Below are 25,442 nucleotides of genomic sequence, written 5' to 3'. Positions count from 1 at the left end.
TAGACTTGCTTACTAAAACATATTGGACTGATACATTCTAGGGTTCTAATGTCCCAGGGGATATAAGAAGATGTGATATACTACAACCATTCAGACTCAAAGAGACTGTCAACTATGGGCTAACAAATAAAAACTCTTAATCCAATAATATGAGCATGTAAACAAGAACTATGAAAAAATTAAAATAGTTGACATATTACTGACATGGATATTACTTTTTCTGAGTTTAAACATTTATCCTTAATTTGGTTACATTATCTTTATAATTAAAAAAATTAAATGTATACTCTACCTGGAAAACATCACAATCCTTTATGATGGCCCTAAATGATTGTTGATATGGCCAAAGGGAGAGAGGCCTTTAAAATATATATATATATATATTTATCCTACAGTAAAACTGTAGGCTACCCTCACCCTTGGCATTTTCACTGTTGCTGTACAAGGCTGCTTGGTTTTCTTTTTGTTGCCGAAGTCTAATAAACAGGAGAGACTGTCATGCTTACGCATGAAATAGAATTTAGTCAAATAAAAAATTTTGGTCAAAAAAAGAAAGAATTAGAACCAAAACACTCAGGCCATTCTGACTACAATTACCAAGTTTCCACAACTGTTTGGAAACATTTTAATATAATTTGTAGGATGCCAAAAGGCAGGCAGACAGTCAACATCACCATACCTTGCTGTGATTTGATGCAGTGCATCTATACATTTCTTAATCATTTGGCCTGAGAAAAATGGTAGTAAAGGAAGTATGGTAACATATATTTTCTAGATTATCCTTAAAGGACTTTAGACATCAAGGAATATTAGAATGTTATATTTAAATTTTGAATATTAGAATTCTAGTTTTTTCCTTGGGTGGGAGGAAAGAGACATCTACTAAGAATCTACTACGAAAAGACAATGATTCTTAACAGTGGTAAAATCAGATATAGCAAAATAATTCCATGTCTTTGATCAGCCACCAATTTTTTAGGTCTTATGATTCATTTATTCATTCATCCACTCTCTCAATAAATATTTGCTGAGCATCTACTTTGCATCAGACACCACGCTAGGTGCTACGGATACCACAGTGAACAAAAAGAGAAGCAGTCCCTGCTATCATGAAGCTTCCGACCTAGTAGATGAAAAATATTAGTCAAATAATCATTAATTTAAAAATTTACAAACTGTGTGCAAGCACTCTAAGAAGAACAACAGAGTTCTAGGAGAGCACATCACCACCGAGAAAGTAAAAATCAGTCCCACTGACAATCAGCTTTGATGCTCCTAACAGAATGTACTGCTTCCAACAGCACACGGACAAGGCCAACAGAAGATAAGCAATGCTCCCAACAGAACCCCAGAAGACAATAACACAGGTACAAAAGTGAGTAACATCCCCCCCTTCTGCGGGACTGATGCCTTCTTGGCAAAGATAGCCTCAGCCCTGCTTTGTTCATCCCATCTCCTGAACAATGACGACCGAGGTACCCAGTTTCTAGACTGCCCCAACGTCTTGACATATGAAATCCAGAGCTGGTTGTCACTTCCATGATCCCTTCTTAGACTCATCCAGAACAAGCCCAAACACTACCAAGAGCTCCTCCCAACTCTCTCTTGCTGAGTTGTCCCTAAGGGCCCCTTGCAGAAGCAAGCTAAATAAATGTAACTTTGACTACAGATGTGTTCACGGTAGTCTTTGGCTGGTGGACTTAGATACAAAGAAAACTGACTTTACTAGGAACTGAAAGGGGAGGACAGGGAAGGCTTCCTTGAGGTAGTCACACAGGAGGAAGGGTGTGGAAGGTAGTAAAGAATATTCTAGAATAGCATTGTCCAATAGAACTTTATGCAAAGATGTAAGTGTTCTATATCTTCACTAATATGGTAGTCACTAGCCACATGCACCTTCTGAGCACTTAAAATGGAGATAGTGGGACTGAGGAATTGAATTTTTAATTTTATTCAATTTTAATAGCCACAGGTGGCTAGTGACTGCAGTATTGCACAGCACAGTCCTAAAACATGGGAGTAGCAGGCACATGGGTCCTGAGGCAGGAGGGAGCATATCAGGTTCACAGAACTGAATGATGCTCAGAGCAGAGAGCACCAGGGGGAAAGATGTGCAAGATGAGGTGGGAAAGGGGGAGGAGAAACAGAACGTGCAAGGCCTTGTAAACCCGTTAAAGATTTAGATCTTAATCCTGAAAACAATGGGATTTCAGTGAGAGGGTGTCATGATCAGATTAGCATTCTGAAAAGACCATCCCAGGTACAGTGCACAAAAGTGGACAGTATTATAGGCCAGAGATAATGACAGCTTGGGTCAGTACGGTGGAAGTAGAATGGAGATAAATGATTTCTGAGAGATTTAAGAAAGTGAAGTTGATAGAACTGGTAATGACTTAGATGGGGATTATCATAGAGCAAAGCATCAAGAAAAAAAATCCTCGTTGCTTGAGAAACCAGAAGGACGGTGGTGCCACTCCACTAGAGCAGAGAACATGAGGGAAGATGTAAGTCAGATTTTGAGCTGGTGGAGAGTCAAACAGGCAGTTGAACATAAAGGTCTGGAGCTCAGAGAGAGCTGGGCTGGAGAAAAATAATGTGAAAAGTATTCAGGACATAGATGATAACTGAAGCTGCGGACATAAAGCTAAGAGCATTTTCAAGAGACAACAGTGATCAAAGCATCAAATGGTGCTGCAACGTAACAGCTTTAACAGAACGGGGATTTCCAGAGCCATTCTAGTCAAGAGCTGGGTAGATGGCCCCTAGGAACCTAATAACAGGCCATCCAATCTCGTAAAATTTGACTATGTATAGAGAAACCTAAATCCTTCCCAAGTATAAAATGTGTATGCTAAGGATTTTCCAAAATTTTGCTTGGTGCAAAAACAAACTAATAAAATAATAGAAGTTTTAGTGGTACCATATGCACTATATCATGTATTTAAAATAAAAACAGCAAAATTGGTTGCACTGATCAAAAAGTGAAGCCATGTTCCATTTCAGTACTTGAATCAACATCTTTGAGATTTTATTCTTTAAGTTTGTGGTGGGAAATGAACTATCAGTTAAAAATTAGTCAAAAATTAGTTGGACAGGGTTTAGATCCAGGGTAACTTCCAGTATCAGCCTACAGATGAATATAACATCAAGGGATATAACCATCATACGTCTGTTGGGTATAACAAATAATAATTCTTTGATTTTATTTCAGGATTCTCTGCAAACTATGTTAATTTGACAAATAACATACCAGGGACTAAATAATGAAATACATGGTAGAGATATCTGGTGCTCACACATAAATCATTCTCATTCCTGAGCACATGGGAAAACTAGACTTCTCTTAACCTCTTGCAGTTAGTTAAGACCATGTGACTGGTTCTAGCCAATGAAGTGTGAACAGGGGTAATAGCATTACTTCCAGGTCATAGTATTTACAACTCAGTGTGCCATCTCCATGGTCTCTCTTCCCCAGCTGGGATGACCCTGAAGCCTCATATAGAGATGGTAATGTCACAAGATGGAGGGAACCTGGATTCCTGATCAAAAGACAGGTCTGCAGACATCTATCAAGATTATTATTAGCAAGAAATAAACATTTAGTGTATCAAATCACTGAGATCTGGTGTTCCTTCATTCATACAGTTAGACTTATGTTAGCTGACATACAAAATTGTAGTACAGAATAGCAAATTCTTTCTTCTACTTTGATTCTTATGATGACAATACATATGATTTTTCTATAAAAACTCTTTCTTGCATCTCTCAAGGTTTACATGTTTCCTAAAAGCATTCTAGGTGTTAATACTACCCTGTTTTATATTTATCAACTATACTCTGCTTATTAGCTGTGTGACCTTTGGCACGTTCATAACCTCTCTGAATCTGTTTTTTCATCTGTAAAGTAGGAAGAGTAATACCTTCCTTGCAGCATTGTGGTATAGTAAATATTAGAAACAAAGTGTGTAAGCCACAGTGCCTGGCACACAGTAGTACTCAATAAATAGCAGCTATATAGATAGTAACCTTCTAGAGCGCAGAAACCAAGGCACACCTCCTGCCCTCTACTCCCACGTCTAGCACAATGCCTGACACCCAGTATAAACAAATATTTACCAAATGTTACTACGAAGAGGACACAAAATAAAATATAAATCCAATTAGCTAAAATAAATTCATTGAAGAACTTTTTAATGCTACTAGCCTCAGTTGAACCAAACTGCTCCCTTCCCTGGTATCACTATACACACACACACACACACACACACACACACACACACACAGAGAGAGAGAGAGAGAGAGAGAGAGAGAGAGAGAGAGAGAGAAGCCATCTCTAATAGCAAATGAAATTCAACAAGTAGTAGACATTTTAGTAGTTTGCCTAAAGGAAGTGCTAGGTTTTAGACAAGTTTTCCTTAGTGAAATTTACTTGGTGAAATCACTCTGAGCTCACCTGATCTTATAACCAGTTGACAGTGCCATGGCTAAAGATCATGATAAATCATTCCATTTAATTTACATCAGATTGAATTATAATATGCAATGTAAACACTGATTTCCAAGACTAGGAGAGCAGCTAAACCAAACTCGGTGGAAATAATTTTCACATTTAGTTTCTGGTAAGTTGCTTTCTCATCCACTCCAAAATAAAACCCCAAATACAATTGCGTCCTTTCATAAGCCTCTTTACCTACAACACAAACACAACTCATAACACATCCTCCAAATAGCATGATGGTTCCGCTGACATTGGACCACATCCACGGACTCTTCTGTGACTAATGTAATATTTCTGCACTGTGTGAGAAAAACATTAGTAGCAACCCTTTAGTGAAAAAGTATGCACCTCACATTCCTATGTATTTTCTCTACAGAAAATCCTATGTATTTTCTCTACAGAAGCACCCCTGACTGCTTGAGGGCAAATCAAATATTCAACAATACCAAAAACCCTACGAGATCCCTTGCTCAGTTTGAAAAAAAAAAAGCAGCAGCAGCAGCAGGTTGTTGACTCTTTTAAGCCACACCACACAGGAAGCTAAAGGAGCAAACTTTAAGATAATATTTTTATTACAAGGACACTGAAGGTTTGATATAAAGCTACCAGAACCCAAGAAATATGGAAGTCTGGTAAGGGCAGGGAATTTATTGTGTCTCACTCTGCTCATTCCCCAATTTCATAGAAAGCAGCAGGCACTCAGGAATGACAGGCCAGGAAAAGAAGGGCTGCTAGTGTGACTTGTCTACTGTGAGGCCCTCCCAACGCTGCAGAGAGCTGGTTCCTTTTGTTCCTCTTATTCTCACATGAAAGATGAGAAATAGCTAATGACGTAGACAAAGAATCCTCATTAAGAAAACAAACACATTTAAGCAAGGCACTATGTTCAGTTATGGAGCTCCTAAGAACTGGAAGGTCCCACAGTGTCTCTGAGTGTAGAGGTAACGACTAAGGACACTGGCCCTGGAGCCTGACAGCTTGTGGCAAGTCCCATCTCTGCCACTTACTACGGTGCGACCATGGGTGTCCTTATGCTTTCTGTGCCTTAGTATCCTCATTTGGAAAACACAGAGGACAATAATAGTACCTCATAGGGTTTTTGTGAGGATTAGATGAGTATATATCACTTAGAATGATGCCCAGCACAAAGTAAGTGCTCATCAAATGCTTATTATTTTAAAATATGATTATTTAGGGTTACAATTTCAGCCTCAGGTGGCTGAATTTTGTCCCATTGGCAACTAAATGGGTATCGGGCTGCAAGTATTTGGTATACTGCCACCACAGTCACTCCTCTTTAAGAAATAAGAAACCACAAGTTTTCTCCTTCTGTCATTGTCTTTTATTGACCCAGGTGGAGTGCAAAATGAGATGTCAGTGACCATCGACTCAAATGTAAAGGCACTGCTCCTAAATGTTGAAGCAGCTGACCTGAACTAAAGACAAGAAGAAAAGCATTACATATTCTGGGTCAAAAATTGGAGAGGTGATTCACAATTATATCAGCAATTGTTGTTCTACAAAGATTCCAAGGCAATTAAATGGAAAGAATATTTTCTTTTCAACAAATGATGCTGGAACACTGGATATCAATGTGGGAAAGAAATGGGACTCAACCCTTCTCTAACACCAGATATAAAAATTATCTCAAAGTGGATCATAAACCTACACGTAAGATGTAAAACTATTACATGTCTAGAAAAAAAACAAGAGAAATCTTTGTGACATTACGTTAGGCCAAGACTTCTTAAACTGCACATCAAAAGCATAAACTCTAAGAGGAAAATATTGATTAACTGGACTTCATCAAGATTATATATTGTTGCTGTTTGAAAAACATAGTTAAGAAAATAAAGTGGCTATCAAACTGCAAAACGTATAACTGATAAATGGCTACACTATTTAAGGATCTCTTACAACTTAATAAAAGGAAGACAAATAACCCAATTTAAAAATTGGACAAATTATTTGAACAGACATTTCACAAAAGAAGTTATAGGAATGGTCAGATAAACACACGGAATAATATTCAACATCACTAGATACCAGAGAAATGTAATTTTAAACCACAATGAGACACGATCACATATGCACTAAAACGACAACAGTTAAAAAGATGGACAATATCAAGTTTGGGCAAGGATATGGAAAAGGGGAACCCTCATGTATTGCTAGTGAGAATAAAAATGTTCCAGCCACCTTGAAACACTGTCAGCAGTGTTTCACATACATTTACCACATGACCCAGCAAGTGCAGTCCTAGGTATTTACACAAGACAAATGAAAGCATATGTCCACAGCAGCATTATTCATAATAGCCAAACCCTAGAAGCCAAAACCTAGAAACAACCAAAAGTCCACCAACTGGTGAGTAAATTGTGATACATGCTTACCATGGAATACTACTCAGCAATTTTAGAAACAAATTATTAACACAAGCAATAACATAGATGAATCTCAAAAAGATTCTGCTAAATGAAAGAAGACAACATACAAGACTCTATACTCTACCATTCCATTTATATGAAATTTTAGAAAAAGCAGAAGTATAGTGACAGAAGGCAGATTAGTGTCTGCCATGAGCAAGAGGAGACGGGAGGGCTTCAAATTCAAACTTTTAGGATGAGGAAACTTTCCACTGATTCTGATGTTGGTTACATCATTGTAAACAAGTAGCAAAATTTTCAAACCTGTGAATTTAAAACAAACAAGCAAGCAAAGATCATTGCTTCTGTAAGTTCTCTGGGCACACGAGAAGAATACATAGAATCTATTTGTAAGGTACAAAGTACACATACATGTACACACTTGGTTATTGATAATACCAATTCTTTCTTGAGTATTCAATCAGACAAGGTCTTTAAAGAGTTATATTGTTTTAAAAAGTGATGGGCAGGCAACATCTTTGGCTGCCATTTGGAAAGTTACAAACTAGAAGAGGTCAAAGTGAAAACTTTACAAAGTAGGAAATTTCCATGCAAACAGCCCTTTGCTCTTCAAAAATAGTTAATTTTAAGACTAAAACTAAAACCAGTCAAGGAATCTGTCATCTAAGAGGCAGGAAAACGGAAATATTCCTCCACACACCTAGGCCAATGGTCTAATAAAACCCGTTTATGAAGAAAGATGCAGGCATGTTTAAAAAAAACAAACAAACAAAAGCTTAAACTCACAGTTGAATTCACTCATCCCACTTAAAAAGCCAACAGAGAAAACAAGTTAGGTGGTTTTGGGTTTCAGTTCCAGCCGCTGATGTAAGCGCCAGGGACTCACCTCTGTGTTTCCGTCTTTGAAGCTCTCGCTGTAAGTACTGTCCGGGGTGCTGCGCTGATCATCCTTGAGGTAGGTGCTATGGCTGGCCACGGACGGCACACCATACTGAGTCTGTTCAAAGATAACCACGCGTTGCTCTTCACCATCTCCCCGGGGATAGTGCACAGGTGGGGCCGTGAAAACCGGTGTGAAATCTTCGGCCTTCACCACTGTGATTCCCGCCATGGGGATGACGGCTGGGCTCTCAGAGACGTTCGTGCTATACTGTTCCCGTTTTGAATTCTCCAGGTGGTCTTGATTTAGGGAAAGGTTCACTGGAACAGTCTTTAGGACCTGCACTCGGTTTTCTCCTCCACTCAAACTACTCTGGGCTCCACTGGTGCCAAGACAGTTTCTGTGTGTTTAAACGCACACCCCGCAACAGAACAGAATTAGAAACATCACCCTTCTGCAACTCCTAATAACTGATGTAAGCAAGAATCAGCGGAGGCTAATGCATTAGGGGGAAAGCTGATGGCCAACTTTACAATGGAATGCAATGAATCTTTGTATCACGAGAAGGAGGACAACTAGACATATGTGCCTCCTGGTATCATGCAATGAGCCCCACCTAGAAAGTGCTATTGCCCACGCCCCCCCCCGAAACAGCTGACTCTAAATCAAGCAAGCCTTTACATACAGCTTCCAGTTCTTAGGATATATGGCAGCTGGAAGGATAATTTAAACAACACGGAAAAGAAACAATCATACAAACCAGAATGTCACACATCTTACTGACCTGGTTTCTTCAATAAGTCAGAGGCATGAAAAAAGAAAGAAAAGTGGGAGACTTGTTCTAGGTTAAGAAACTTAAAAGACATAATCAAATAGGATTAGCAGATCTTGTCTGGATCCTGATCTAAAAAACCAAAAAGGCACTTAGGAGGCAGTGGGATTTTTGAGACAACTGAATATGAACTGAGAGGTAGCTGATGTGAAGGAAGTACTGTTAACTCACCTAGATGTGATGATGATTTTAAGATTAGGTAATAAAATGTCTTCATTTAGAGATACAAATCATAAGTTGTTAGAGGTGAAATGACATAAAGTAAGCCAGGAACTTATTTTGAATACTATTGCAATAAAAATTTAGAAAGAAAGAAAGAAAAGGTCAAGTTTAAGCAGGTGTAACACAAAGTTATCAGTGCTGAACCCGGAGGATGGGACGGGTATCTGGGGGTTCATTACACCATCGTCTTTATTTATTGGTATGTTTGAAAGCTTTCAGAAGAAAACATTTTAAGTAGCTTTTTTGAAAAAAGGTGGCAGCAGGACAATAAGTTAAAGGAAGAGAGTGGAAAGAATATTTTTCACTCTTCTGCAGGCTAAACTCCTTGCAGGAAAAATAATATAATGAGAGGGCTTCCCTGGTGGCGCAGTGGTTGAGAGTCCGCCTGCCGATGCAGGGGACACGGGTTCGTGCCCCGGTCCGGGAGGATCCCACATGCCGCAGAGCGGCTGGGCCCGTGAGCCATGGCCGCTGAGCCTGCGCGGCCGGAGCCTGTGCTCCACAACGGGAGAGGCCACAACAGTGAGAGGCCCGCGTACCGCAAAAAATAATAATAATAATAATAATAATAATAATATAATGAGAATTTATCATTAGAATATTTTCACTAAATTGAGAAGTACCATCAGCTCGTTGATGTCCTTAGCACTGAATTACTTTCAGGGCTTAAGGAAGTGGTGTAACTGGGCTTACATAAGACAAGATCTCTCAGATCTCAGACCTCCCGTGCTACAAAGAGAAAGGAAAGGATTCAGAAGATTAATTCTTGCCAGTATAAGATGAAATACTTTCATCTATACTATAGAATTCTGGGAGAGAGCAGAAGCAAAGAGAAACTTCTTACGAAAAGAGCGTTATTGATAGCAAAATGATTTTACTAGCAAAGCCCTTGTGGTCAGTAAGATTTGAGGCCACCTCTTACTTATTTATAGATTATTCTGAATGACACAGAGAGAAAATGCACGTTTTGCATGGAGCCCCGTCCCCAGTGTCTGTTTTTTTAAAACTAGCATGTGCTTTCTGGGGCTTACAGCCATCTCTCATCGAGAGAAATATTTGAATAAAATTGGTTCTTCCAAGAATTGGGCTCTCGTGGCTCCTCTCTGTAAAGGAAATCCAGTCGCCTCTGAGTTTGCCTCTCAAACAGGACTCGGTATTTTTAGCTTTGATTTTTCAAATAAAACTTCAAAGTGAAGCTTGAGGAAAGAATGGCTCCACATGAACGAAGCCAACAGAAAAATACCTGGACCTCTCTGAGTCAGTCACAGACCTGCAGAAATCATTCTAGAAACAAACGCTTTGAAGAATGAAATCTGAGTCTATAAACATTCTGGCTTTAAGTAATAACCTGCTTTTGTGGCTATATCAATACAATGAATCTGCATCTAAGACACAGTGAAAATTTAGAAATTATGTTCAATCTGAATCCAGTAAGCTGATGATGCCAAAACCCAGGCCACCCATTTATATCAGTATTCCCTAAACCTTATTGTTGAGAACATTGCATAGAATGTTAATGTATGTTCCTCAAAGAAAGGAGACCATGATAAAATCAGTACTAAAAAAAAAAAATTGCCTAAACAAGACCACCCTGGTGGGTCACAGTCGTGAACACAGTAAAGGCCCCCAAGGGTTCCTCCACTTGTTTAACTGTAACCCAGGATTTCTCAAACTCATTTTATCCGGGACCCTTCTGTGGAGGAGTAACTGCTAATACTTGTGGGTAATGTCCTGCAAGTCGGGTGTAGGACGGTTGGTCTACGTTCATTAGCTACCAAAGCAATTATCCACTTCCAGCACTTCTGGGCTTTGCACAAGCACGGTCTTACTGGCTTTGCCAAAATATTCAGAATTAATCAACTCCTCTACAGTTAGAGTCCACTTCAGTCCAAATTTCTTAAGTCTTTAATTCATGCAAAACTCTTGGATTCTAAACAAGAAACACACGTCAAAATATTTTTGGTGTGCTTATCAACAAATAAATAAGCAAACTAATAGAGTTGTGCAAATCTAGTTGAATCGGCACTACCATGAGACAAGGGAACAACAGACTCGGCACCATCCTATAATGTGTAACTGTGCCTCTATAGAATAGCACCGACTTTAAAAGTTGATGCCAGAGAACTCTGGAAGTCATCCCAAAAATGGGTGATCAGAACAAAGTAAGAATTATTGTGAGATATACTGACTCACCTGCAATAGAATTCAAAATTGAACCAAACATTATAATGTGAGAAAAAAATGCAAGGCTAAGAATGGTTCCTTGAAATATACTTTTAAAAAATTGGGGGTCATGACATTGAGATTACTTTTCAAAGTGGCGACTTCTGTATACGAACATTTGTAATGATACCATGTCAGCACATGGCACCTTAATTCATGAGTACATTGCAGACCAAATGATATCCTTCCAAATTACATTCAACCGGAAGCCTACTAAGTCATAATCAGTCCATACAAGGTGGTTTGTCTATACCTCACTGCCAGTTTTTTTTTAAGGCACTCCATTGATATCACAAAAATGGCCTTTAAAATACAATGAGTGACTATCAGTCTTTAATGTTGTTCTAGAAGATACTTTACCAAAACATGGGCTCTTTTGTCTATTATGATGCATACAGAGCACACATCTTAGATTCGTTCCCCTCCCCACCTCCACCCCCCGCGCCTCCCCCAACTTTTCTGTGATTACTGGTATAGGCCTTAGGAGACAGCACTTGCTTAGCCTAATAAATGCTGGCTGGATGGTGGAAAAGTTATAGGACCTGAAGAGCATCAGCCTCTTTCTCCCTGTCATCACTGCTACTCACTAGTGCCCAGGGCCCCAAAGCAGCATAGAGCATCAGAAGATGGAACCACACATCAACCACACAACCTGTGGAACCACACATCAGATGCAGACAGCCTTGATCTTCTGCTGGGGATGTGCCTTAGAGGTGATACACAGCACAGGGCCACTGATGGGCGGGGTGGCCCCCACTGCTAGTCGTATGACAAGATCACAATGTCACAAGCAGTTCCTATCAAGGCCAGGAAAGATTCTGACATGTGTTTTAGCAGGAGACTTCATTTCTCCTGGCTTCATGTTTCCAAGTGGAAAAACCCCCCAACAGAAAAGCACTGTGGCTTCTCCATCCCTCTGCAGGGGAAGAGATGTATTTGATTGGTGAGTTTGGGAGAAGTAGCTGAGCAAGGTGGTTCAGACCCTTGTGGTTCCCTCTTTATGTCTGGATCATCTTGGCCAAAGAAAGGGGACACTCCAGTCACCGCGGCCATGCCATCAGTGGCCTGTCCCTTCAGGGAGGCCTGAAGTCCTGCTTGGGACTGGATGAATAGCCATATCTAAGTCAGGACTGAAATGTTACAAATTGCTGGTTCAAAATCACATTCTCTAATTAGCTTCATCAGAAGTAAAACTGATTTTTTTTCCTTTTTAATTTCAATCTGTCTGTTTCTTGTTTTTCAACTGGTTCTTAACTCAGGATTGAAGGAAAGGAGTATGACCTATGGTCTCCTAACATCTTTCCTGCCCCTGCACCCCAACAGTGTCCTCTGCCACCCATGGCTCCCTACCAGCTCCTCCCTGAACTGAGATCAGCCTGGCATCCTTCCTCTCCCCCTTATCAAAGACGATCTTCAAATGTCTCACTCCCTCAAGGGCCTCATCACAGTCATACAGCCATCGGACGGACAGAAAAGTTCACGCCAGCAGTAGGCTATCTTGCCTGTATATCACCTCTAACTCTCGGGATCTGCAGCCTCCTTGGAAGATACTGAATGCCCTTTGCAGAATTGCAAAACCAAAAAATACAATTTTCTCTCCCGCCTGAGAGATCCAGTTTTGTTCCAGACTCCAAAAACAGGTAGCAGACATGAAGCTTCTTGACTCCCATATCCTCTCAAGAACAAAAGTTATAGTTTAATACTATTGTTTTCAAAAAACATAGAAAAAGAGTTATCTGGGGAGTCAGGCATATTCCTGTATATATTATCATACCTTTTATCCTGGTCTTCTTGGCTGTCACTTGCTTTGCTTACAGACAGCAGCCTCTTGTCTCGAGGAACCTGAAAACATCACCAGCCATCAGTCAGACTTACGTAGATGCAGAGCTTGACACCAGCATAAGCAAAGAAAAGGAAATGGAACATTCTCCAGAGAACGGTGGCAAATTTGCAATGGCCAGGAGATGGTTAAAGGTAACCAGGCTGATTGGCAATGCCAGTAGACCGGATACAAAAGGGTGATGATCAACGTAGGGCCACAGCAATCCTGATTCTGCTATGCCCTGCTGACACTGGCAACTCTCTCTCGCTGGACCTGAGCACCTTCCGAGCCCTCCCCACCTCGGCTAGGAGTGGATGAGGGGAAAGGGTAAGAGGATCTGTGCTCTGGAGCAGACAGAAAACATCTTGGAGCTACAACAGGTATCCCGTTAAGGAACAGGGACTGACCCTCCACCCTGATGAGGGACTCCAGGTGCTGACATGCAGGGGGGCAAACTGGGTAGAGGGCTGCACTGTCCAGTGAGGGAGCACCATCTAATACCTGAGCCAGCCTTCACCTACCCTCCCTAGCTCTCGAACTGGCTCCCACCCTGCTTCTTCTAATGCACTTTTATTATTGACTTCACAACCACAATGCCAACATATTACCTGAAAGATTATTGAAAAAGTGCTACTTGAGAGAAGGGATGCCCCTACCAGCTGTGCTTCTGAACATCACCTGACCGCCCTACCGCATGAAGGATTGCTTACCTATCTCTACCATAGTTCTCGAACACATGAATGGTGGGTTTAGATTGGTTTGGCTGGTTGGATGTTTGGGGTTTTTTGGTTTTTGTTTTTGATTTTGTTTTTTCCTAAATCTCCAGATCTTCCTTCTAGCCAAACACCTTTGCACTCAAAACACAGCCTTCACTATTCTGACATAAGAGAGCGTTTATGAGAAGCATCTCTCTTCTGGATTCCGGACTAGCAATCCTCATGGATGGTTTCCACTCACCTGAATATGTATGCAAGCCCAGCTAGCTGGGCAAGGGAGGCAACATAGCAGGGTGGCTAAGAGTCCAGGCCTAGACCTGATTGTTTGGGTTCAAATCTCAGCTCTACCACTTACTAATTCTGCCTCAGTTTCCTCAGCTGTAAAACAGGCATAATGGTAGTCCTATACCTCACAGGGTGTTTAGTAAAATTAAATGAATTAATTTTTTTAAAGCCACTTAGAGTGTCTGGGAATTTATACGCATTGGTTAAATAAAAATAAAGTAAATCAATTGTCCTTCACTCACATGTCAATGATGAGGGTCTACAATGTAGCAGGCATTACTAAGTGCTAGACAGAAATGAAATAAAACATAGCTCCTATCATCTACTGAAAACGAGAGATAAACATAAAATTTTAATACCCAGCACACCCATGTTCATAGCAGCATTATTCACAATAGCCAAAAAGTGGAAATGACCCAAATGTCCATCCATCTACAGATGAATGGATAAACAAAATGTGATATATACGTACAATGGGATATTATTCAGCCTTAAAGATGAAATTCTGATACATGCTATAATATGGATGAAGCTTGAAGACATTACACTAAATCCCGTATGACTCAAATCCATCAACTTCCCTGTGGATGCCTGCCTCCTGGTTCAGCCCCCGACATCTCTTACCTGAGCTACGGCACCAGCCTAACTGGTCTCTCCTCTCCTTCACTTAACCCCTGCAAATCCATTTGGGATCCATTAAGAAGATCCAGAGTGATCTTTCAGTCTGACCCCACTATGCTCTTACTTAAAACTCTTCAATGCTTCCCGTTATTCTCAGGAACATGGCCTCCAAAAACTCTTCTGCCTCAACTTGGGCCACCCCCATCGCTGCTGTGTGTACAGCCACACAGCATCTCTGACCATGCAATGCTCCTTCTTGCAGCAGAGCCATCACACAGTCCCCTGCCCCACCCTACCCATGCCTTCTCTAAGTTAACTTGTGAGCTTACTTCGAGAACCATCTAAATGTTCATATCCAAGATTAGACTACAATCTCCACGAGTGTCCACCTTGTGCATGGTTATGTCCCAAGCGCCTGGAATGTAGCAGGCCCTCACTAAATTCTTGTTGAAAGAATGACTGAATCAATCAAAATGGCCTGCAAAAAGTAGAATCAAAGAAATAGGAGAAATAGGGATTCCGAACACTAAAACGTATTAGTAACTCCCAAAGACTCCTGGAAGTGAACATTAGTGTTGCTAAGATGCACTGATGCCAGCTCTGGGCAGCCTGCTCAGTCTACAGTATTGGGCACAATGTGACAAAGGGAAACCTTTGGGTTTGCTCCCATCTGGGCCAGGCTGAACCATGTTTACCTTTGGCTTCCCAAAGACTGTCCTTCTTAGAGAAACTGAGACCTCTGAACTCAGGCCCCATTCTCAAGTCTAGACCCACAATACTGTCTGTCAGACATCCCTACCTAGACATCCTACAAGCCCATCAAACTCAACATACAATTATCCTTTTCCCCAAAGCCCTTCTTCTGTACTCCGCCTTCGTTAATCTGAGAGTCAGCTTAGATATTATGACCCTAATTAGAGGGTTCTCCCACCAAATCTCACACACACACAAACACACACACACACAATCAGTTGCCAGCTTTTTTTTTTTTTTTTTTGCGGTACGCGGGGCTCTCACTGCTGTGGCCTCTCCCGTTGCGGAGCACATGCTCCGGACGGACGCGCAGGCTCAGCGGCCATGGCTCACGGACCCAGCTGCTCCGCGGCATGTGGGATCTTCCCGGACGGGGGCACGAACCCGCATCCCCTGCATCGGCAGGCGGACTCTCAACCACTGCGCCACCAGGGAAGCCCCAGTTGCCAGCTTTTCTTCAAACAAATACTCAGTGATTTCTTGAACATACTGCTTTGTCTCTATGCAGTATGGCTGACTAAACAGAGCGGCTGATTCAGAGAGAACCTCACAAATGCTGACCCAGGAACAGCTACCATCATGTCTTACTTTAGGGCTTCATCATTTTTTATCTGGACTATTGCAACGAACTGTTCACTGGATTCTCTGCTCATAACCCACCTCCCTGCTGCTGCTGCTGTTGCTGTAATATGTATAAATCATTTCTTCAATCTACCAGGCTTATGTTCAAAATCGTTCAGCGATGGAGAAAATGATGCCAAATAATATGACAGAAAAACTACAGGCAATTTCACTTTCTTCTTTAAGCTTCCCTGAATTTTCTATAATGTATATGTATAAGCCAAAAATAAAAAGCTGATTTCAGCAGCTTATGAATATTTCAACAGCTTATGAATATTTATTAAATCACTTATTCACTCATTCATCTAGATAATGTGAATTTAAATCATTAAAATACATAAAAAACAGGACTTCCCTGGTGGCACAGTGGTTACGAATCCATCTGCCAATGCAGGGGACATGAGCTCAAGCCCTGGTCCAGGAAGATCCCGCATGCCTCAGAGCAGTTAAGCCTGTGCACCACAACTACTGATCCTGTGCTCTAGAGCCCGTGAACCATAACTGCTGAGCCCGCGTGCCACAACTACTGAAGCCCGTGCGCCTAGAGCCCGTGCTCCACAACAAGAGAAGCCACAGCAATGAGAGGCCCGCGAACCGCAACAAAGAGTAGCCCCCGCTCGCCGCAACTAGAGAAAGCCTTCGCCTGCCGATGCAGGGGACGCGTGCCGCGGAGCGGCTAGGCCCGTGAGCCATAGCTGCTGGACCTGCGCGTCCGGAGCCTGTGCTCCACAATGGGAGAGTCCGCAACCGTGAGAGGCCCGTGTACCGCAAAAAAAAAAAAGAAATTTCAGGTGTCCAACATAGAGTTTCCCAATTTTTATAGGTTATATTCCATTTATAGTTACTATAAAATATCGGCTATATTCCCTGCATTGTACAATATATCCTTGTAACTTATTTATTTTATACGTAGTAGCTTGTACCTCTTAATCCCCTACCCCTATCTTGCCCCTCCCCCCCTCCTTTCTCTCCATTGGTAGCCACTAGTTTGTTCTCTACATATTTAAGTCTGTTTCTGTTTTGTTATATTGACTAGTTTGTTTTCATTTTTTAGATTCCACATGTAAGTAATATCATACAGTGTTTGTCTTTCTCTGACATTTCACTCAGCATAATACCCTCCAAGTCCATCCATGATGTTGCAGGTGACAAAATTTCATTCTTTTTTACGGCTGAGTACTACTCTATTGTATTTATATACCTCATCTTTATCCATTTGTCAGCTGATGGACACTTGGGTTGCTTCCATGTCTTGGCTATTGTAAATAGTGCTGCTATGAACACTGGGGTGGATGTATCTTTTCAAATTAGTGTTTTCATTTTTTTCAGCTATATATCCGGGAGTGGAACGTCTGGGTCCTATGGTGGTTCTATTTTTAGTTTTTTGAGAAACTGCTATACTGTCTTCCATAGTGGATGCACCAGTTTACATTCCCGTCAACAGTATAAAGGGTTCCTTTTTCTCTGCATCCTCAAATTGAGTTTTATGTAAACTCTCTGCTCTGCATTACAAAATATTTACAGAAAGCAGTATGTCAACTTTCCTCTACATCTTAAAAACGTGCAAGAGGAGAGGTAATCCAGGTACCATACTTACTAATACTTTATCCTCTGAACCTGTGGGAAATAAAATACGTTGCTTTCCTAAATTACTAATGATTTTTGTTTCAAGGTGTGTTTCTCTTTTTCATTAATACGAAAGAATTGCCATCTAATACAGATGCCTGAAATTATACCCATTTCACAGTAGTAAAATCTACATTTAAAAAATAAGAAAAATATATTTTTTCAAAGTGTATCTTAATGTATTTCTTCAAAGTCTTATAAAAGCATTAACTAACGTATTTGTTTAACACAGTTATAAAAGTTACCAAAAAATGTAGTAATGACCCAAGTGATTAAATCAGGGTCACTTTAATATGTTACTAGATTTTAAAGATTGATAAAGGTATCAATTTTTCACAGCAGGGGAAGGAGAAGAGGGGGCGAAGTGAGAGAGTAGCATGGACATATATACACTACCAAATGTAAAATGGATGGCTAGTGGGAAGCTGCTGCATAGCACAGGGAGATCAGCTCGATGCTTTGTGACGACCTTGAGGGGTGGGATAGGGAGGGTGGGAGGGAGGCTCAAGAGGGAGGGGATATGGGGATATACGTATACATATAGCCGATTCACTTTGTTGTACAGCAGAAACTAACACAACATTGTAAAGCAATTATACTCCAATAAAGATATTTTTTTAAAAGGTGTCGAGTTTTAACTATTTTTTATAATAAAGGAAAATTGCTTTGTGATTCCTTTCTAGGGATGAGACCATTTCTGAACATTACATATTAACACAAAAGTCCAATAGAGCTGAACCCTCAAGAGGTAGCCTATAACATGAAGCGGTCTAACATGGTAAGTTCTGTGTTTCTGTACCATCCTCAATACATTCTGAAAATTTTGACTCCAAAACGTTTAGAATTCATCCTTGTGTTTTTCAGATAAGCTCCTTAGTCAAAAAGGATTAAAGTATATAAAACAACCACAAACAAAGAAAACAAGAAAGGAAAGCCTGCCAAGAAACCATCTTTGTTTTTAGGCTCGTTTTTTTTCAGGCGATTCCTGTTCATTGTAGGAAACTGCCCTGCTTACATGGAATGGAGGTTAGACCCTAAAATATCCTTTCAATCTGGACCCCAATTCCCAAAGTTAAAGCCCTTTCTTGCTATGTCAGGAGACGTGTTGGGAGTTGTACAGCTTCACAAGAGAGCTGTCGAAATCGGCCAACTCCAGCTCCGTTGGTAAAGGGAAAAAAAATCACCCTAGACTGGCAAGGGTACCAGTGGAATGCCTTTCCCATATTTCTCCAGCACTTTCCAACCATAAAAAATGCATTTATTTGAGTTAATAATATTCTCATTTAAAGTAGCCTGGATGGGCCAACCTATCAGTTACTCATACCTCGTGTTTCATCCTAAATAAGCACAACTTGGCTTGGCTTTCATTCTTCTCCCCACGGAGGGAGCCCTCCTGAGTGATTTAATAGAGAAAATGGGAAGAAGCTGGAAAAGGAACGAGTAATTTTAGAGAATTTTGGTGAAAGAAATAGGCCCGGGGGCAGTGCCAGAGTCAATGGTGGTGGGCGATCGTTGTAAAGCACAAAAACCCTGGTTTAGGAGAGACCCAGGGGACGACACAACTTGCAGAAGCGAGACCACTGGGAGGAATCAGGAACTGGGAAGCAGGGAGGAAACAGGAAGCTGAGACTGGTGCTTACCGAAAGAAAAATGATTCCTCCTGGGTGACTTCCTCATGATGGAGGGAGAGGGGAAGAGGGGGATTTAGTTCTTATTCTAAAATAAAGAGTTCACTGTGCCCAACCAGCAAAATAAACACGGCCATTCTCACCTTTGTGCCAATAGCATCGTAAGCCCACAGTGTTTACAATCAAGTCAGGCAATAAATATCCTCCTTCAGTAAATACCTGTGGATTTTTTACACTTCATTGGTTCTAAGGGAGCAGGTCATACCAGATACAGTCCTTTATAGTTGAGGCAGACCATTGTTTGTGGTTCGATTTCCTGAAATACTCCTGTTTTGAAAGTAACGATGGCAGGTATTTTTGTAATGCAAGCGAATTACATTCACTTTGTTTTAAGGGTTTTTCAAAATAAATAGAGTACTCATTGAAACAAATGGAGACAGATTTTGGAATTGCTGCAAAAGCCTACCACTAAAGTATTCATTGGTGTATTCCTTACAAAACTGAAAAATCTAGAAACCCTGATGTTTCTTATAAAATGGAAAATCTAAAAGCAACCTAGAGAGTTCCCTGGTGGTCCAGTGGTTAGGACTCGGCGTTTTCGCTTCTGTTTTCACTGCCGAGGGCCAGGGTTCAATCCCTGGTCGGGGAACTAAGATCCTGCAAGCTTGTGGCACAGCCAAAAAATTAAATTAAAAAAAAATTTTTTAAAGGTTCTCATTACTTAATTAAAAAATAAAATAAGATAAAAGCAACCTAAATGCCCCAAAACGGAGCAATGACTAAATTATGGTACAGCCACACAATGTAATATTCTTTATTCACCAAAAATCATAAAGTAAAAATGGCAACAAAGAAGGATTTGCAATATGATATGAAGTAGAAATTAAACGTAGGTAATATGTATGCTTGTAAACAGAGGGCACAGAAATAATCATCCTAAAATGGAAACTCCCTCGGGGGGGGTGTGGTAAAGTTGTGCTTTATAGATGGGAAAGCAGAGACGCAATGAGAACAGGAAGAGACTGAATTCCAGAGCGAGTGTGGCAATGCCATTCATTCTCTGGCCTGGGATGAAGAATCTGGCCCCTCTGCCCACTAGAGAGGGGAGGCCCTGGAGGCAGAAAGTGGAGGGAGGCGGGGCTTCAGGTCCTACCTTGTAATAGTCATACAGCAGGCCAAGGGCGGCAGCACTGTCCTCATCACCGTTGATACTCATCATCGCCTTGGTGGCCGCCGTCAGGGGGTTCTCCAAATACGACTTCCAGGCTTCATCCTCACTGGTGTAGGCTCTTCGGGTATTAAATGGAGGGTCACTGGGCATGGGCACTAAGGCCACCAGTCGTTTATTACTGTGAAAGCAAGAAGAACACGAGGTGCATTATCAAAGAAGCACTCCTTTGATAGCCGCTAAAAAATACACATTATTTGGTTAATTTGTACTTCCCCAGAATGGAAGAGAGGGCAGATTAAGACTAAAGTGACTGCCCCATTGCATTGATAAAGCCACTGATTTATTTCTCTACTGCCCATGAGAAGTAATAATGGTCTTTCAAAGGTAGTACAGAAGTAGTGTAAGTTGGTGTCCTTCACACTTGGCTTTTCACATCCAATCACTTCAGAAGCCAAATCATTTTCTTTGATTATTCTTCATTAGTGAATAGTAAAATGAAAAACTGAGAGGGAGCAGGTTTCATTTAACTCTCTGAGTTCTAATGTGTAAATATGTGCGATACATTAAATGTAATCAACATGTTAACGGTTATTAAAAACTATTTTATCCAGTTTAATTTGTACTATAATTGCTAGCAAATTATAGACCAATCCAAGTCCCTTAATTTAAAAAGGCAATAGAAGCTACCTTGCAAACAAGACGCATTGCAGATATGCTGCATAATAGGGATACAAAGGAACAGGAAAAGAGACGAACTCTGTATATGAATCCTGTGTTGCCGTGGGATCCTACTATATTTAAAGGACATAGAAGCTACAGGTCGTAAAAAATCATCATGGGGAGTGAGGAGGGCACCTGGAGAACCTTCAGTAGAGGCAAAAGAGGAGGCTGGAGTCATCTGTCCGTCCTACCCAAGCCAGGCTCAGGTAAAGCAGCAATTGACTATCAAAGCGATTTCTTAAGGAGGATGCGATAGTAACTTAAATACTCACAAACCATGACAGTCCTCAGCAGCTCCCCAGCCTTGTTCATTGAAGTGAAACCAAAAAGTAACCATGAGACACTGTATTTCAGTAACACCTATGTCCACGCATAGTAACATGACACAGACAAGTAACAGGATTGCAAAGGCAACATGTATACCGATCAGTGGAAATTCAGTCACCAAGAGCCTTCTGATGGGCATTCAGTCACAGACGTCCCTTTTTGCTGATATTTCTACAGGGTCTTCTGATAGTAGATGGTCTCCCCGTTCACTTTGTGATAGAAAACTGGTATGAACTCCCGACAAAGGCTGTGTTGAGGGCCCTTTATGTGGAGGCGTGGTGCCACACATCGGTGTAGGGTCAGAAAATGACACTGACATTGGTAACATATGTTTGGGGGCCGGGTGGGAAATCCACACTGAGCAGAGTGGAGTTTCAGACTATCTCCAGGCCCCTGGTTTGAACTTTGTGCCAGGGGCTTGGTGGAACTGATTGGGAAGAAAGAGAAAATGACCCAACTGTAAATTAATTGGGTCAAAAGGTAAAATCAAGTTTCTGGAAGTAAACAGGAAAACCCTGGTAGAAGGCCTTCCTAACCATTAGGTAGCCTGGTGACATGGAGCAGCACAGGCCCTGGAAGTGAGTCTTTGTTCACCACTTACAGTGGAGGAAAACTGCCTGAGGTTCGGTTTCTTCATGCCTTAAATAAGGACAACACTATTCTTAGTTTCTTAAGGAACCTCCATACCGTTCTCCATAGTGGCTGTACCAATTTACATCCCACCAACAGTGCAAGAGGGTTCCCTTCTCTCCACACCCTCTCCAGCATTTATTGTTTGTGGATTTTTTGATGATGGCCATTCTGACTGGTGTGAATGGATAACCAACAAGGACCTACTGTACAACACAGGGAACTCTGCTCAGTATTATGTAACGACCTAATTGGGGAAAGAATTTGAAAAAGAATAGATACATGTATATGTATAACTGAATCACTTTGTTGTACAACTGAAACTAACACAACATTGTTAATCAGCTATACTCCAATATGAAATAAAAAGTTTTTTTAAAAAAAGACAGCAATGCCCACCCTACTTACCTCACAATGCAATTGTAAGAATGGAATAAAATAATGAATAAAATAGAGGTCTGTAAAGTGCACAATGTTATACAATAACAGGTATTACTATCACAGCACAGTTCTATATTCCCGTAGTTTGTGGGTACAGCAATTTTTGGTTATAATGCAGAAGTGCTAAAGATACTCATTAATTAAAGGGAGACTGAAGCTGTTCATTTACCTATTTTGATTGAGAGCCCAATAGATGCCAGACACCATGCTATTTGTGGAGGATGCAATGGCAAATGACACAGGCACTGCCCTATAGCCCAAGTAGCTTGCAGTCCAGCGGGGGAAAGAAAACACCACTGTTAGGATTTCCCTGGTGGTGCAGTGGTTAAGAATCCGCCTACCAATGCAGGGGACATGGGTTGGTCACTGGTCCAGGAAGATCCCACATGCCGCGGAACAGCTAAGCCCGTGTGCCACAACTACTGAGCTTGCACTCTAGGGCCCATATGCCGCAACTACTGAGCCCTCATGCTGCAACTACTGAAGCACATGTGCCTAGAGCCCGAGATCTGCAACGAGAAGCCACCGCAATAAGAAGTCCACGCATTGCAACAAAGAGTAGCCCCCACTTGCTGCAACTAGAGAAAGCCCACGCGCAGCAGTGAAGATCCAACGCAGCCAAAAAAGAGAAAGAGAAAAAGAAAGCACCGCTGTTACAAGAGCAATGAGTGTGAGAAATGAACAGTGTCATGAGTGAGGTTATATGACAGAGGGGACTAACCTAACCAGAAGATCAAGGAGGAAGCAAAGTTTCGACAAAGACCTGAAGGAAAGGCAGGAGTGTGCCGGTCAACGCTGAAATGGGCAGATGTGGGAAACATCTTTTTTTTTGGGGGGGGGGGAACATTTTTAAAGTGAAGACTATATTGGTAATGCACAATAATGGAATTTTCTGACAAAAGGAGCACATTTGTATTCATTTTGGAGAGTCAACTAAAGAAATTTATGTATTTTATATACAGTAGAATATTACTCAGCCATAAAAAAGAATGAAATAATGCCATTTGCAGCAACATGGATGGACCTAGAGATTATCATACTAAGTGAAGTAAGTCAGAAAGAAAAAGACAAATGCCATGTGATACCACTTATATGTGGAATCTAAAATATGACACAAATGAACTTATCTACAAAACAGAAACAGACTACAGACACAGAGAACAGACTTGTGGTTGCCAAGGGCAGGGGAGGTGGGGGAGGGTTGGACTGGGAGTTTGGGGTTAGCAGATGCAAACTAGTACATACAGAATGGATAAATAACAAGGTCCTACTGTATAGCACAGGGAACTATATTCAATATCCTGTGATAAACCATAATGGAAAAGAATATAAAAGAGAATATATATATATATATATATATATATGTATAACTGAATCACTTTGTTGTTCAGTAGAAATTAACACAACATTGTAAATCAACTATAATTCAGTGTAAAAAAAAGAAATTTATGTACTTTGATTTAACAGTAAAATAGTATTTCCGTGTTGTGGAAATTACTAATCACAGAGGATAGGGCTTGATTTAGAGAGAGAATTTTGGTGGACTCCTAAGAATCTGCAAGTGGAAGAAATGAAATCTCTGGGAGGACCACGAAGGCAGAGGTGATAGGCCCATGTGTGGCAGTGCCACCACCACCCCTCTCAGCCATTTAGTAGGAGCCACCCTGGGTGCCCGGTCTGCAGCCTTCACTTAGAGGGAGTAGAGGAATCTGAACCCTAACTGTTGCATGAGCACCCAGGCAGCATGCATACTTCCCAAAACGCTCAGTCTTACAGGAAGGAAGGGCTTTAAGTTATTTGCAGTGACCTCACCATTGAAAAAGATGGAGATTTTACTCTCTTTCTTACTTAAGAAAAGCTGGGAGGCGGGGGGAGGGTTAATTACAACACTGGCTAATTTCCAAAAGTTCAGCAGGAAGCACCAGGGTGAAGGATAAAAGCCAACTCCTGATTTACACTAAGTAGTGCCCTGATTCACTTGAGAGATTTTTCTTTGAGTCTTCCTTCAAGTCCCTACTCCCTCCTGCTGAGTCTCCTGGATTGCTGATTTTATCTGTTCCCAGCACGAATGTTCACTCATAAATCTAGGTTCATCAGCTTTTCCCCTATGATGAAATGGTTGATGAATCCTTACATGATCAATGGAGAAAAATACCCCGGGAAAGCACATCCTTACTAGCTGTTTCTGTTCACATTTTTGATGGCCAAAGGGCTTTTATGCTCTCCCCTTTAACTGCATAATGACTTTGGACTTTTTGTTTCTTCATAGGTTATAGTCTCTGGTACAGAGCACTGTTGAATAAAGCTTGATTTAGTAAAAACAGAACAATCTCTCTGGAACACTGAGCAAAAATGTAGACTTGTAAAGAAGGACAGTTTCACAGAACAGCTTTTACCAAAGTTTGGAACACTTTCTGAAGGTGAGTTTCATCACTGTTCTTCTGGAGTGGCAATTCTAATCCTGCTCTGGTCAGCTTTTTAAATATCCTTTCAGTAGCTTTAGGTATGTAATTTTCTGGGTTGCCTTGAACACAGAGCACGTCAACTATAAACTTGATCTCTGTTCTTCCTTGGTGGAAAGTTTAAATTAGCACCTGAGTCTTCACAGCAAGGCTAAGGCTGGGTTAGATCACAAATATTTTTTTTTCTTTCATTTGTTTCTTTAATCCGCTACTTCATTTTGTTGATGTTGGGAGAAAAATTAAGAGATGAGTCATCAGCTGAAGTAATGAAAGAGGTGCAGCAGTCATGCAGCTGAGATCATAACCAACAAGTCAAGAAAAGCTCCAGATCGCTCTACCACATGCCCAGGGGCATTAAGAAGAGTCTAACAGGGGCTTCCCTGGTGGCGCAGTGGTTGAGAGTCCGCCTACCAATGTAGGGGACGCGGGTTCGTGCCCCGGTCCGGGAAGATCTCACATGCCGCAGAGCGGCTGGGCCCGTGAGCCATGGCCGCTGAGCCTGCGCGTCCGGAGCCTGTTGCTCCGCAACCGGAGAGGCCACAACAGTGAGAGGCCCGCGTACCACAAAAAAAAAAAA

The 25,442-nt window shown here is 41.2% G+C and overlaps 1 protein-coding gene across 4 annotated transcripts in view; it reads right to left on the bottom strand.

Annotated features, from left to right (window-relative positions):
• The window catches only part of GRHL2 (grainyhead like transcription factor 2), a 165,953-nt gene that overhangs the window by 95,838 nt on the left and 44,673 nt on the right, over positions 1 to 25,442 (bottom strand). For all 4 annotated transcript variants that reach the window (XM_027131538.1, XM_027131540.1, XM_027131537.1 and 1 more), the window contains 3 exons: positions 20,268 to 20,463; positions 12,817 to 12,884; positions 7,772 to 8,165 (listed from right to left, as the gene is read on the bottom strand). In XM_027131538.1, the coding sequence (XP_026987339.1) occupies positions 7,772 to 8,165; positions 12,817 to 12,884; positions 20,268 to 20,463 (658 nt within the window). The remainder of the gene's footprint in view (positions 1 to 7,771; positions 8,166 to 12,816; positions 12,885 to 20,267; positions 20,464 to 25,442) is intronic.

Source organism: Aethalodelphis obliquidens, unplaced genomic scaffold (genome assembly GCF_003676395.1).
Source record: "Aethalodelphis obliquidens isolate GAN/ISIS:26980383/991018 unplaced genomic scaffold, ASM367639v1 scaffold39, whole genome shotgun sequence".
In the NCBI taxonomy this organism is placed as follows: domain Eukaryota; kingdom Metazoa; phylum Chordata; class Mammalia; order Artiodactyla; family Delphinidae; genus Aethalodelphis; species Aethalodelphis obliquidens.
The sequence above is the reverse complement of the archived record's forward strand: the minus strand, read 5'-3'. Positions and strand labels throughout refer to the sequence as shown.